At 40.3% G+C, this 15,337-nt stretch overlaps 1 protein-coding gene across 2 annotated transcripts in view; it reads right to left on the bottom strand.

Annotated features, from left to right (window-relative positions):
• Positions 1-5,991: 5,991 nt before the first annotated feature.
• Positions 5,992-15,337, bottom strand: part of IPCEF1 (interaction protein for cytohesin exchange factors 1) — a 99,241-nt gene continuing 89,895 nt past the window's right edge. For both annotated transcript variants that reach the window (XM_090041610.1, XM_090041615.1), the window contains 2 exons: positions 12,744-12,937; positions 5,992-8,021 (listed from right to left, as the gene is read on the bottom strand). In XM_090041610.1, coding sequence (XP_089897736.1) covers positions 7,821-8,021; positions 12,744-12,937 — 395 coding nt within the window. In that variant the 3' untranslated portion in view covers positions 5,992-7,820. The remainder of the gene's footprint in view (positions 8,022-12,743; positions 12,938-15,337) is intronic.

Here is a 15,337-nt window from a genome sequence, read left to right on the forward strand (position 1 = left end):
ATTGCTCAGCATTCATGAATGTCATGCTCGTTATTTTACAATACACGCTGCTTGCAAATGTCCCACATAAAACAGGAAGTCCCACTTTGGTTTTAGTACTAGAAAAGAAGAAAAACCACCAGGTTTCCTGTTATAAGAACTTACCCTTTCTTAAAATGAAGCAAGCGCGCACTGCCGTTGCAAATTGTCATTCTTGCTCCAAAAATTTCAGTACAACACAGGGTGATTCCTAATAAAGAAGTGCTTTACAGTGTATTACCCACCATTTCAAAACTTTTTAAAAACCAATAAGCTTGTAAACTAAACACATTACACACGCAACCACGTATGTGTAAACGTAACAAACTGCACTTAACTTGCGCTTTTTTAACTAGCTCATCTACACTGTACTCAGTGATTGTGCCAATGAAGAGTCATTCCAATATTCTACATAGCTTTAAATTAGCAGCCATTAAAAATGCACACATCACAACCAGGTATCATGTAGGTGTTTTCTTTCCCCTCAACATCCTGCAGAATTGAATGACCTCCACAGGATGATGTCATTCAACTCCAAACCAAACATAGTTTGGAAGTCCAGTATCTAAGAATCATTATGGAGAATCATGGAAAAAATATACACAGAATAGGGAATCCCTCCCTTCTTAGTGAATTACAACGTTCATTTCTAGCGCTGATAGCTCACAAGATCTGAAACACTGAAACTGAGACATCCTTGATTTCCAGAAGAACTGACACATTGTAGAAATATTATAATTTATCTGCTCCAGTTTCCCACTTTTTCCAGCTCTGTAGAGCTGGACAAAAAGTACTAAGGCAGGTGTTTTTACCAATAACAATAATGATAAAAAGTATATTTATACAGACATTTCCAAATGTTTTCCTGAAAAATATATCAAACAGTATCCATGGGATAGAATAGCATGACATTTCTCTCTACTTCCTCTCTACTCAGTGCTAGTGAGACCCCAGCTGGAGTACTGTGTCCAGTTCTGGGCTCTGCACTTCAAAAAAGAATCTTGAAAGGGTCCAGAGAAGGGCCACAAGAATGATTAAGGGTCTGGAGGACAAACCTTATGCAGAAAGACTAAGGGATCTGGGACTGTTCAGCCCAGGGAAGAGAAGACTGAGTGGGGACTTGGTGACAATCTGTAAGTATGTAAAGGATGAAATATTGGGAGCTGGGAAAAAACTGTTCATTGAGGTGTCACAAGGGAGAACAAGGAGTGATGACCATAAACTGTTAGAGGATGGTTTCAGGTTGGATGCAAGGAAGAACTATTTATTGTAAGGGTGACCAGAATCTGGAATAGACTTCCCAAGGAGGTGGTACTGTCCTGAACCTTGGAAAACTTCAAGAACAGACTGGATAGTAGGACTGTGTGAAGTTTCAGTCCCTGATTCAATTCAGCAGAGATTCAGCCCAGTTTCAGAATCTCTGAATTTGAATCAAATCAGAGGACCCTTTATAATCTCTCCAGATTGAATCAGAACCCTCCGAATCGATTCAGAGAGATTCAGTGATTTGGACATAAACACAGCTTTAAATGTTTTTTCTACGTACCTCTGGGTAGCAGTTGGCTCATGAATGCTGCGATGCTGGGACGCCTGGAGAGTCCCACAGAAGTGCAGGGGGCTCCCCAGCGCACTTGGCAGCAGACCCAGGAGTGGAGCAGAAGCACTTTCGGTCCACTTCCGGGTCCACCAGAGACTGCACTGGGGAGCCCAGCTGCCCCTCCCGGCTCAGCAACTGATGCCTCCTCAATCTGGGAAGGGCACCTGGGGTCACCCCGTGCTTGATCGCCAAGCCGGTCTACTTCCGGGTTCATCACTAAGCATGCGGGGGTTCCCCTGCATTCCTGTGGGACACTTCATCCACCCCAGCATTGCAACATTCACGAGCTGCGCCTAGTACCTTGAGGTATGTAGAAAAAACATTTAAAACTATGTCTATGTCCGAATCACTGATTCTCTGAATCAGCATTGAATCTTCAGATTCGGCTGAGTCAAATCAAGGACAGTGATCCAAATCAATGAATTGAAGCGCTGGCCCCAATTTGGGCCAATTGCAAATTGAATAGGGCCCATTTCGCACAACCCTACTGGACAGACACCTTGCTGGAATCATTTGAGCTCAGCAGTATTCCTGCCCAGAGCAGGGGAGGTTGGAGTCTTTCAAGCGCCCTTCCAGCCCTTAATTTCTATGATTCTATGAACATTTCGGTAGGTATTAATTTGCAGTGTTATGCATAATTCACTGGTAGATTTAGCACCAGTGCCATGCCATACTCATACCTTTGAACCTTTCTTGCAAACACCTCTTACAGGAAAGGATACAGTGCTTTTTGGTGTCTCATACCAGCATGAGGCAGAAGGCAGGGTAGAGATGTACATTATAGACTAACTGAATCAAAGATCCATAAGCTTTTGTTTTTTGCTCATGAAAGGTTATGCATCTCTGACTCAGTTTTATTAGTCAATATGGAGTCTCTCTCTCTTCTGCCAGATTTGGAATTAACACAGCTAACTAACTTTTTATACTACGGTGATTAACAATTACATGCCCATTCATATAAGACTTGTCCCTTCCGTGTTTTGGGGTGAATTTACACTTTTAAGTTGCTTTCATTTTGGTTTACTTTAACTGTGATATTTTTGGACTAGGTGAAAGACCTACAGTCGCAGCTAACAATATTTCCCTTCAACTAAGTCATATTTTGATGTTATATTCACTTCACATTCTCCATATTTTGTATTTCCTTTGGGTCCAGATGACCTAGAAAGTATCTGAAGGGGTAGAAGATAAGCTACAAAAGCTGCACTCAAATGTACAGCAAATTTACTTTTTCAAAACAGAGGGGTTTTGCCCAAGATCAAACAGCTGCCTGAAAGTTATCTTGTGTCCAGAATTCCTTGTTCTAACAAGATGATGTGAGAGACACTCAAATAGTTGTCAATATAGTTGTCAAAATATCAAGAGTTAAAAAAACCCTCTTACCCGGTGCACAGGGCAGCAGTGCAATATAGTTTATTCGCAAACAATTGCATTGGCTTTGTCAATCCATGAGCATTTATGCAGTGCTTTATAAAACAAAACCAATGTATAAAATACACAGCACAGGCTATTGTGTATGCACACATACACACTATTAGTAAAAGCATGTGCTCACTGGGCTAAACTGTGAGTTTATTTGTATAACGTAAATCTAGGACTTCTCCTTGGAACTGGGTAAACTTTCTTTGCCATGTGTGAGGTTTTCCAGAAACACTGAATTTTTTTTAGCCAGACTCGTGGAGGCTCAGACCCAGACCCTACTCCCCATGTTTGGTGTCTGAGCATGATTCTATTCCATCCTACTCAAGACATGTAAAACATTAATGCACGAGGTGGTTGAGGCTACCTCCTCCCCACTGCTTTTTCTGATGTAGTACTAAGGCTAAGCTGAAGGTACAGTGCAAAAGCAGGCACATTCATAGTTTTTCCAGGACTCAAGAAGGGAATGGGATCACACAGACACCAGATAAACAGAACAAACTCTGGTCTTTATTCTTTTTCTTTCTCTCTCTTTGCTTCCCCTATTAATCATTGCCATGCAGTTCCAACCCCAAGCCAGTCTCAGTTTGCCATCTCCATAGCCCAATACTAACTTTAACTTTGCAGTCAAACCTACTCCCTGCTTTCAAACCTGAGGTAGTGATAGCATCCCAAGTCCAGCCTTGTTCCCTGGCTTCTGATCCCAACCTGACCATAGCCTTCCTCATTGTGTGTCTCATTTCCACTCTCTGCACTAATGTGTGCATTACAGAAGCCTTGCTTTAATGGAACTTACATAGTGAAAAACAGAGCTACCCTCTACTAAACTTTGGCAGATGACCACACTGCCCAAAGTACCGATGCACTGAGCTCAGAGCTTCCCCCCTGCCTAATTTCTCTCTGTCTCTCTCTGTTTCCTCTTCCCTCCTTCCCCTGCTGGCCCCTCAGTTAAGGTGACAGCATATGTCAATGTGACTGTTTTTGAGAAAAGTGAGGATGATGACCACTCCCTGATTGAATGTCATTGGGCCTACAACTGTGCCTCTTCAGTCTGTATCAACTGGGCCAAAAGTCACACATTACTGCCAAGCACCAGAGCCAACACTCAGCCCCCAGGCCTGCCTGGAGGCCCTATCTGATGTCACAATGGCTTCAAAGCTCTGGGCATTTTCCTAGGCCCTCCTGACTATCTAGCCAAGAACTGGGAAAGCCTTCTTGAGAAGGCTGAGGCACAACTACCTGTGGTGGCCCTGGCATCTGCCCAATCTCTCCTGCCATGACCAATCTTGATCATCAACAACCTGGAAGCTCCTACTCTGCGGCACAGGTACACCATCCTGGATCCACCAATGACCCTTCTTGAAAGAATTCACAAGGTCCTCCTGGACTACTTCTGTAATGGGTACCACTTGCTCCAGTGAACTGTCCTACCTACCCACCAGCAAGAGAAGCCAGGGTCTCATCAACCAGGTGATTAGGGTGGCTGCCTTTTGCCAGCAAGCCCTTCAGCAAGTGCTCTTTGCTTGGAAATGCCTCCCCTGGCAAGAGCTGACCTTTGCTTTCCTGCATTGGTGAGGGACATCAACCTTGATCAGGAACCATTCCTTTTGGATCCTGATCACCTTGGCTGGAGCACCTGCCATGCTCATGCTTCTACCACAGCCTTGCCTGGGCCAGGTGGGCCTATCTCTGACTGAAACCGCAGGGTAGGTTTCTGCAATTTCCAAAGTCACTATAAGAGCCCCTGGTCCATAACTTGGCCTTCTAACAGGGGGCACCAAGCTTCACCTCCTGAAGCCTCATTGCTTCCTTCATCCAGTTGTACACCATCAAACATACCTGCCTCTTCCAGTCATCTCAGCCTTTCTGGCTCTCAGCCAAAGCTCTAGCTGACTGGCTGGGCTTTCATTCTGTCCATTTTGCTTTGCACATCTCAGCTGGAGTGAAAGATGCCTTTCCCACAAATACACTTATTGCTCTAGAAGACCATCTCTGCACACAACAAGCCCTCACCAGTGACAGACCTGTCTCTTCCACTGTGGACTGCAGTGAGAATGATGGGCCCAGTACCCTGCTGTCCCTCCCTGTGCCTAACAAGAATAGTAGTGGAATTTAGCTTGAGATCCTGTCTGAGAAGGTACTGTACACATAGACAAAGTGCATCATGCCTGTGTCCTTGCCACTTACCCTGACATGACTTGGAGATGGCACCTAACAGCAGCAACACAAAAGCAAACCCACCCAGCCTGTTGCACCCTGTACAAGCTACCCATCACAAAGGTAACTGGACACCTCCAGTGGTAGCTGCTGCATGGAGCCCTGGCCACGGGCACTTTTGTCTTCCACTTAGACCCAGTGGCATCAATGGCCTGCCCATTCTGTGAAAAGGAGGTGGAGGAGACTTTCTTCTACACCTTCCTGGACTGCCCCCAGCTACAGCCATTCTTCACTTCCCTCAGCACCCTCTTTGGCACTCTGGACTTGGACTTTTACAAGACTATGTACATCTCCTCTATCCAGTACCAAGAGCCAAGGGGTGTGCAATCTGCCTGGCCAATTTCATGCTAAACCAGGCCAAGACAGGAACTCTGAAAAGCCACAGAAACTGGCTTGGAGGAGCTGGCTCTAATGATGCACTCCAACTCTTCTGTTTCCGGGTCCAGACATGCATCACATTTGAATTTAGAAACTTCACCTTGCAAGAAAATGTGGACCAATTTGTGTTGTGCTGAGTTATTACCTCTGGAAAGTGAAAGACAGACAGCTGGTCCTACATGTGTAACCCCATGAAAGGCATGGAGGAGGGGTATCAATCTCTGCTCACATGGTATTTTTGTTGCTAATGACCTTTTCATGCATAGCCCCTCAGAGGGCCACATACCTTTGCACTTTCACCATTAGTTTTAATACCTACATAATAAAGATTTTTTAAAAATCAAAAGTCTCTCACTCACACATACACACACACTCCCCATTCATCCCCTACAGTTTGGTTTGAACACCCTACTCCCCATAAAGTTCTGATTCTGCTTTGATTTACAAGTACTAATTGCTAAGTAATGAAACACTTAATCTTTGATTCAGACTAGTGATGGAGCAGATCCTGTGTGTTTCCAGGAATTAGGTATGTACAATTATTTTCATAATCAAAATTCTGCTAAAGCACATGGTGGTTAAAATAAGTAAATCTATCTGTTTCTATTTTTTGGTGTTTACACTGTATTCCATTTCAACCAGTAATATGTATGCAAGTATTCATAAGAATAGCTTTACACACTGGCTAACTGGAGTGCACATATGTACTATACTGTATACCAGTTCTTGGGTTCATGATTGGTTATTCTTAAAATTCAGTAGCTCTGTAAAATAACATATACAAACATGCAGATCAAAATATATTGCACATTGCCAAGTTGTGATTCAAAAGCATACCCTGTTCTGGGCACAGTTAGGTAAAAAATTATGACATTGGAGCAAAAATTTTAAAGTGCTATTTGTTTATATATCATGTAAGTATGCAGCCTGGAGTAATGATATTTTCCAGAAAAAATATTTTCCTAATATTGATTATACAGCAACATTTTTAGATAAATCTCATACCCAGATCAAAAGACAGAAGCAAGGAGGTCAAATTAATGCTAACAATGGAGCTTCCAATATAACTCTGTCTTTGGAGTTATGATGTGCTCCATATATAGAAGAAGAAGATTTGACCATGAAATCTGTGCAAATATTTCACTTGAAATCAACAAATAAGCTATCTTATCTATAAAATGTAGTCCTATCTAGAGAGAGAAATCCAGAACATATAAATACATAAATACAATCATATATATATAGTATATGTCCATGTTCATATAAGCCATAAGGTGATACACATTTACAAAAATATAGCCCATTATGGTTTATATTTTCCATGCTGCATCAAATAATGATGTTTAATCATCTGCTTTGGGATCTAGATTCTTTGTTGGGTTTTTTTGACTGTGCATTTGAAACAAACTTGTACCTTACATATTCACTACTGCCTAAAACATAAAACAGCATAGAACCCTCACCAAGTCTATACACCATTAAAAAGTTAAAACTTAAGACAACACAGGGTTTCTACACTGCTGAGCAGTTTATTTGCCAGTGAAACACATTAAAAGAACCTTTCCAGATAGCACAGGAAACAATTCTTGGCCTTGTCTGCCCACACAAAATATTTATGGTGTCAAGCAGAACATGGACTCTGTGCCTGAAGATGGTCTGAAATAGAAATAAGAAAACAGAAATCTCTGTTTAAAATTGAAATGCATTCAAAATGAGTGTAGGTAGAAATGAAAGTACAACTTATTTGTAGTTATCATCTTGAAGAGCCAAGATGTAGTAATAGAGGAGTATATACAGTACTGTTCAGATTATTATAACTTAATAAAATTCTTTCATCAATAGATTAGGTGGGTACAATTACCCCAAGTATTTAATATCTACAATATGTACATTTTTCTGTGACTTCCAGGTATTCCAGGTTCAGTATGAGTCTTCTGAAAAGTTGGCTATTCTGGAATGTAACTCCATTTCTTCTCTGCTTCATGCAGCATTCTTCTCGGGTGTGCACCACAGTAGGGTTTGTTTTGTTTTATTTAATACCTGGGAATGCTTTGAAGAATGAGTTGTTTTCTTTTCCAGAGAATGACATAAGCACTTGAAAAAACAAAACCTGAAAGTATAGCAAATTTAAAGTCTCACTAAATGAAGAGAGATGGGGAGAAATCTTGTCATGTGCTGCACGTGCAATTCCTCAGAGAGAGTTCCCAATGAAAGGTGGTGGGTTCATCTCTTCCTCTTTCCTAATCTCCTCTGGCAAATACAAGACTTCCTGCTGCTGATAGATATCTTGGACCAACATATTGTTTGTGTTCCTCCACTTTCTGTATTTCTCTGCTGTCAACTCAGGATCTTCCAGCAGCTGGTTAATCATGGCCAAGTCGTGTTCTTTACACTAGTAGAAAAACAAGAGGTTAAGAAACACAATTCCCATACAGTGTCAGATTAGTTTTACTTTATAAAATAATCGTGTGAACTTAACAAGTCTCTCCCCTCAGAGAGCTGACAAATTGCACATTGTGGCATTTCCGTTTTAAAACATAACTGGAGACTCTTCCGGGTGAAGTCATATTTGTATTTATAGGTACCAGAAATGCTCCAAATGCTACAGGACGTTTGCACAGAACCCAAGAGAAAAGTGTTTTGATGAACTGGGAAGTTTGCACGTAATATCAATAACATTAGTCAGTTTTGCAAAAGAATAATAACAAAAGCAATTACTGTAATTCAAAACGTAATTCTGACATCTAAAGAATTTCCTTGCCACATTATAAATTCCTCTTCCGTAAGTCCTAGATATATTAAATTTGGATGTAACTTACAGGTACATAATGTGTCTTTCTAGCCACTAGCAAGGATTAGACAACACAGAGGTTTACACATCTACTACTGGCTTCAACTAATGAAGCTAATCCTTTTGCTCAGCAAGGAAAGACCCCTACTTTTAGACCCAGAGGTCTCAGTTCTATCCTAACAGAAGGCATGAGCAATGAAATACTGCTCCATGAAGAAAGAACACCTCAGGATCCACCACACACTTTATTGGGTAACTCCATGTTCTGATTCTAGATCTCCAGTGTAGTGATAAGGGTTATAGTTTGGAAAGCTGGAGGCATCTACATGTGCACTTTACTGCAGAGTTGACTACTTAGCTCTGCAGTAAAGCATCATGATCTACAAGTGCAGCGCTATTAGTCCAGAGTAAACTAATAAGCTCCACCATAGGATAGTACTTGTGATATTACTGCCCAACGCAAGTACTATCCTATGGCAGAGTTATTTATTCCACCACAACAAACATGTAGACAGTGACCAGGACTAGCTGGGGCATGAGGGTGTTTCAGTGCAGGGCCTGCCTGCTGGCTAACCCTGCACTGTAGCACCCTTGTACACCAGCCAGCCTATCCACAGCACACTGAGCTAGGGTGGAGCAGCTCCAGCCTGGCAGGCTGAACCTCAGGGCTGTACCTCCCTGGCTCAACATGCTGGAGTCCCAGGTGCATGTGTAAAAGCTGCACCCGGGAGCAATAAACTCTGGTGCAAACCCTGCTGGAGTTTATTGCATCACATTAATAGCACATGTAGATACTCCTGCTGGGAACTGGGAGGTAGTCCCTCACTATCTGAGGCCAAGGGTTTGCAGAAGTTGTTTACTACTCCAGAATAAAACCTGTTGTGTAGCTCTTCTTCGTCATGTATATCTGTTTACTGAATCTGGTGATCACTATATGCAGGATCCCATTTTTCAGTAGAGTGACCCATTCATAAAGTGGCTCCTCTGATTGATGATAATTGATTTTAAAAGTGGATATAGACTATAACAAAATGTTGTAAATGCTAGAGATGAGGATACATTCAGAGGGATCTTAACTGAAATGGTTGTCTAAATAGGTATCGTCTAAGTGGCAGCTCCACCAGAAACGTTTGCTGAGATAAATTAGACAACTGCTAAACATATACAAAGCAGGCCCCTGCTGAAGATGTAGTCTCAGTGTAAGGCTCAAAAGAGCTAAACAAAGAGCTTGATAGGTAAACATAATAATAATAAAAATTAATATAGTTTAGGTGTCCCACTGCTTTTCACCTTCCACTGAAGAGGCTGATGCCCTCAAGATCTGCTTATTTGTTCCAGTATGACACTTCCTTTAGCTTTGATGTGCTGAATTATTTTACCCTATAGTTCAAAACATTAACTTACAATATCATACAGTAATGTTAAAGTTATTAATTTCAAACCTCAATAGTCAGAAAATGCAAAAAGTAAGCCTGAACCAATTAGCCTTCTCTGACAATTGGTATATGGGCCTTGTAGCAGTCTCACTACATTGCCATACATTATTTCTCAAAAATGAAGTAGCATCCACATTTTTTACTATGACCTTGCAATATAGCTGTTTAAGACAATATGAGATTTCCATCTGGGCTAGTCACTTTCTACAGACCAAGCTTTATCTGTGCACAAGAAAGCTATGAGAGTTCAGGGGAAATACCTCAATCCTCCATCAGCAAGTCAACACAAAAGTAATTAAATGGGTCTTGCCAACGTTTCCCGTCCCCATAGCATTCACAAAGCCATACAGCAATCTATATAATAGCAAAAGACATTCATTTATTTTTCTAGCCCTTTGCTCCCATGGCCTGGGGAAGTATATCTGTAGTGGTGTCTGCCCTGCAAAAGCTTATCTTCCCATCTTTCATACATTCAAAACAACCAAGGGAGCACTTTTTAGGTGACACCTTCCTGAAGCCACCAGTGGGCCCCTCCAACATCTCAGATCCAACCCAGCTGGTCAGGCTCAGGAAAAGATATTACCAAAAGGAGTGAAAAAGAATGAAGTAGAAGAGAGGAAAAGGAAGATAGAGGGGAAGGGGAAAGGGGAAAGCTGAATAAGGGGGCCCAAAACTTTCTAGACCCCAACCAATGTGCACAAAAATAGACCTCTTATCCCTAATACTTGCCCTAATTAGCCTTATATCTGTGAATCCCTTCCAAAACTAGAAACTTGTTAAAAGGCATATTTCTTTGATTCAACTCTGTAATCAGCTGGCAATCTTTGTAAGTGCACAGTGAAGGGAGATAAAGATAAATGTCACTAGCCATGGGGACAAAATTTTCTTTTTTACATTGAAAAAATGTTGGTCACAGAAAACCATATTTTAAGCAATATTCTTCCCATAACCCTGGAGAAAAGACCATTTTCACCCATTTGTCTAGCCTGGGAAATCTTCTACCCACAGCTTCCCTCTTTCCCTAACCATCCCAAGCACATTTTGTTAATGATATACTGTGGCAGCAACACTGATCTGTTACTAAAGATCTGGAGTAGGAAGCCCAAAATAATCACAGTGAACCTAGGGGTATTCATAAATCACTGTTTTATACTAATAAATTTTAGACAAAGCACAGCAAATACAAATCAGATGTGAAATTCCCCTGAGTTCTGCATTTCCAATAGATCATGGCAGTTTAATTATCTCCCGTTTCATATTACATTTCTTTAAAAATGACTTTAAAAGCATACTATTCTACTGATGCATATAGTATAGCATTTTTCAGGCCATAAGAATTTGCTTTTCAGACAGGATAATGTAAACATCATTGCTTTAAGACTTTTACTTGTGTCACCGTGAAATACACTACATGGTATTTGTCTTGTCAATGCTCCAACTTCCAAGTTTGAAAAAAGCAAAACTCAACACATTTTCTGCATTAAGAAAAATGCTCAAGAAAATGATCTCTCCATATTAAGCCAGTGTTACACAAATCTCAAGCTTGTGAAAAAAGCCGCTTATGCCTCAGCTCAGCATTCTTCTAACATAACTGTCTCATGAGACACCAAATTACAAAATACTAAGTGGTTCTGCTTTTGGCTCCATTAATGACATGCATTGTGACACCTGAAAATCCAAGGCATATTTTCTTTATTTCACTTTCCTCATAAGTAATGCCACAGGTGTGTGATGCTTGCTTTATTAATACCTATTACACGGTGAAATCATCTCTGTATAGCCAATACTATAGAAAAGCAAAAAACCGTTATGTCTCCTTTCCATGTAACATCTATTCACTCTGAGGACGTCTGTGGAAAGATGTCACTGCTGCAGGCTCTGATTGTCAGAGCCGCATACAGAGGTGAAGGTCAAGCGGTGAGGCCTGTGTTTTCCACCAGGCATTCAGAATGGTAAAAGCAGATCTAGCCTGGAAAGCCTTACCTATGCTATACTTACCACTGCTGCTAGTAGCACTGGTCATCTTACCAATGTAATAGCTATTTATAAATGTCTTAAAACTAAACACAATCTAAGGCCAAGTAAAAATGTTTGAAGAAAAATAGTTGGCCAGTACTTCCAGTGATAAAAAAAAAAAATTAAGAGAAAACGGGAGGAAATTTATGTTCATTTAATCCTTCTATTCTATTTTTGATTTACCATTGTTAGCAAGTTTTCTCTTTCTTCCAGTAAAATCCCAGAAGCAGAACTAGGAATTCCATGAGACATAAATGATGCTGGCATGTAGAAATAAAGGGTCCTAACAATCAATGCACTCCAGAATTTATATATTTATAGGTCCCTCCATGGAAAGCTCTGTGAAACCCTATAGTCCTCTATGCATGGTAAGATCTCAACATGAAAGCAGGGAGCCTTTGTTGTTAAAAATATTTTAGTTATAAACGGAGCTGAAAATAGCTTTAGCGCATCCTGTCCATTCTGAAATAATCACATTAGGGAAACTTTCTTGGCTCAAGGTTACTTGTTTGTCCTTTATAATCAACACACTTGTTCGGCTTTTCCTTTGTAAGGCCTCTCCTGTTTCGTGCACTCAGCAAACATTCAGTAGGTTCCCATCTAATTAAAATGACATCTCTTCTTACATTCCCCAAAACAGTTAGAACTACTGCAAGAACAGTCCCTTATCAACTGTTGTTTCTGTTTCCAGTTTCAAACACAACAAAACAGATTCAGGGAAAACTCAATGAAAATTTTAAAAACTGAACCAAATTTTTTGCCACTTCAAGTCATGTTCTCTTAACATTTGAATGAAGTCTAAAATAATTTCTTTAACAGTGTAAACTATTTCTCTCTCAGGTGTGAATTTTGACCAAGGGAAAAACCTCACCTTTAACGTGCTATTCAGCACCCGTATTTTGTGAAGTTTCTCATTAATGCAGGGGTTTTTGCTTCTTTTGATAAAGGACTTTCGAAGTTCTTTTTTGGTTGAAGGACGACGATCTCCAATAGGTGACAAACTTGCTTGTTCTAATGATTTGTAAAGTCGCTCCATTTCGTCATTGTCACAACATTTTGCCCAATCTATAAAAAAAAGAAAAAGAAGGAAGATGAGAATATGAACGTGACAGCACGTTACAGTGATACTGGATTCAACTGATAGAAAAGATCCTAACAAATTAATGACCATATTGTCAGAAACAAAATCAAGGACAATTTTGCAGTGACATTTTACATGAAAAATAATAATAAAGTAATTATTAATAATATAGGAATTACATATATGAGAAAAACACATTTAAAAATGTATTCTGAGATTGATACTGCTGGCTTGTGTCTCACTAATCACCCATATATTGCTTGAAGTGAAGAACTAGCTTAATGTTTCAAATACATGTATGCATCTATCATCAAACTCTGAACGAAAGGCATTAATAATAACTTTGAGCAAGAACAGCTTTGATAGCAATGGTATCCATCTTCTCTTTCACTCTAAACATTAGCCCTCTCTTTGAAAACTACTTCCACTAATCTCAATTGATCTGTGCTTATTAGATCAAATATGATTGATACATCAGCGCCTCCGAATTTTTTGGTAGTTTTTATACACCAAGCAAAAAGAATATTTTGCTTGAGGAAACTAAGGCCCAGGCCATTTCGGATGTCCCAAAACAAAATAACATGATTCTGGAAGAAAATATGAACAATTAGGTCATATGGCCATTTTACACATAGTTGCCGAGTTTCACAGACTTATTCTGGCACTTAATTCTTCATGGACTCTCACATGATTTTTTGTTTGTTTCTCTCTGTTCTAATTATTCCTTTCAATTATTTTATCTCCATCACCATTTTCCATTATAAGGAATGTGAGGGGATAAAGAAAGAGAGAGAGATGCTGGGAATTAAGAAAAATGATAGGCTAAAAGCCACATTAGCTGGTGTATACAATTTCAAAGAAATTTCAAAATTTCAAAAAAATATTTCCAGTACCCACCACTCCTGGCTGCAGACAACCCTCTAATGTTGTGCAACTCATCATAAGAAGTAATCTCCCTACTGATCAACAGGCACCTACTGGGACCCTACCCTTTCTTAACAATAAATGCAAGACCTATTGACACATCTCTACTGCCATAACAATCAACATTCCCCAAAATGAAACCATCAGAATCAATGGATCATACATCTGAACTTGGTATACCTCATCTAGTATGCCAAATGTCCCCATGGAAACCATGTAGCTGAAACCAGACAAAAACTACACACCAGAATGAATGATTGCCAAATGATAAATGACAGAGACACTAGAAAACAGACAGAATATTTGTCTCAGAAAAATCATTCCCTATCACAGCTCAATGGAAATTTACAAAACCCCTTCAAAAGATGAGCCTGGGAACAAAGATGCATTAGCCTATTGGAGTGTAAGAACCAGGGACTTCATCATCCATTAGACTTTCTTGTGATACTCGCTAAATCTCTGCACTTCACAGAGGAGAATGACTTCCTAAACAATTTTGTTCCCGCACTTAGAAGATTTTTACCACATCTCTCTTGCCTGTTGGCTACCTGATAAATTCTCTTATATCTGTTTTTATTTACATGTGGAGTTTTACACAAGCCCTTGGTCCATCTGTGGTTTAGCTCTGCTGTGCCTGTTTTTCTTTCCAAGAGCCAAGGAAGAATACTGTGATACCTGAAAGCTTGTTTATGTCTCTCCCAAATATGCAGTTGGTCTAATAAAGGATGCACACACAAAGAGTCTCGCCTCTTGCATATTTCCTAGACTATCACAGGTGCAACATCACTTTGGGTACCTATGTGCATGGTCCTTTGTGTTCTCATTAGAACACTGCAGTGATGCCGCGGTGTCCCATGTATTAAGCCCCTGCGTGTTTTTAAATGACCGTGAGGCGTTTTAACTAAGCAATGTTTAGATAAAGCATCCCATGGCCTGTTTAAAAAGTACAGGGGCTTAATACATGTGACATGGGTGCATTTACACATGCACTTCAATATGCATTAACCTATTTTAATATGCATTAACGCATCACTAAAAAACCATGGGACAGTTATTCACATGCCTTTTCATCCCACAATGCGCTGCCACATGCAGTTGTATAAGTGGCAAAAAGCACCTTCTATGTGTTTTAGTTCAAAAGTGCACCACTGCCATTTTCTCAGTGCTGACATGCATTTTGCTGCTTATACAACTGGAAGTGACGCAGTGCCAGGTGTTTTTCAAAGCACCTGGCACTGCAGCATTTACTTGTGTAAAAATGCCCATACTTTCTGGTTAATGCACATTGAGACAGACTCATGGGTATTTTCCTTGTACCTTACAACAGAGGACATTTTCACCTGACATGGCACCAGGTGCTTTTAATTAGCAAGCTGCACTAATTAAAAGTGCACATGCATCACGTGCATTAGTTGTGCAGCATGTCCCCGAGCTGAGAAAATGGTGGCAGTATCCTTTGA

The sequence above is a fragment of the Crocodylus siamensis genome, chromosome 1 (assembly GCF_052110815.1).
Source record: "Crocodylus siamensis isolate JL-2025a chromosome 1, ASM5211081v1, whole genome shotgun sequence".
NCBI lineage: Eukaryota > Metazoa > Chordata > Crocodylia > Crocodylidae > Crocodylus > Crocodylus siamensis.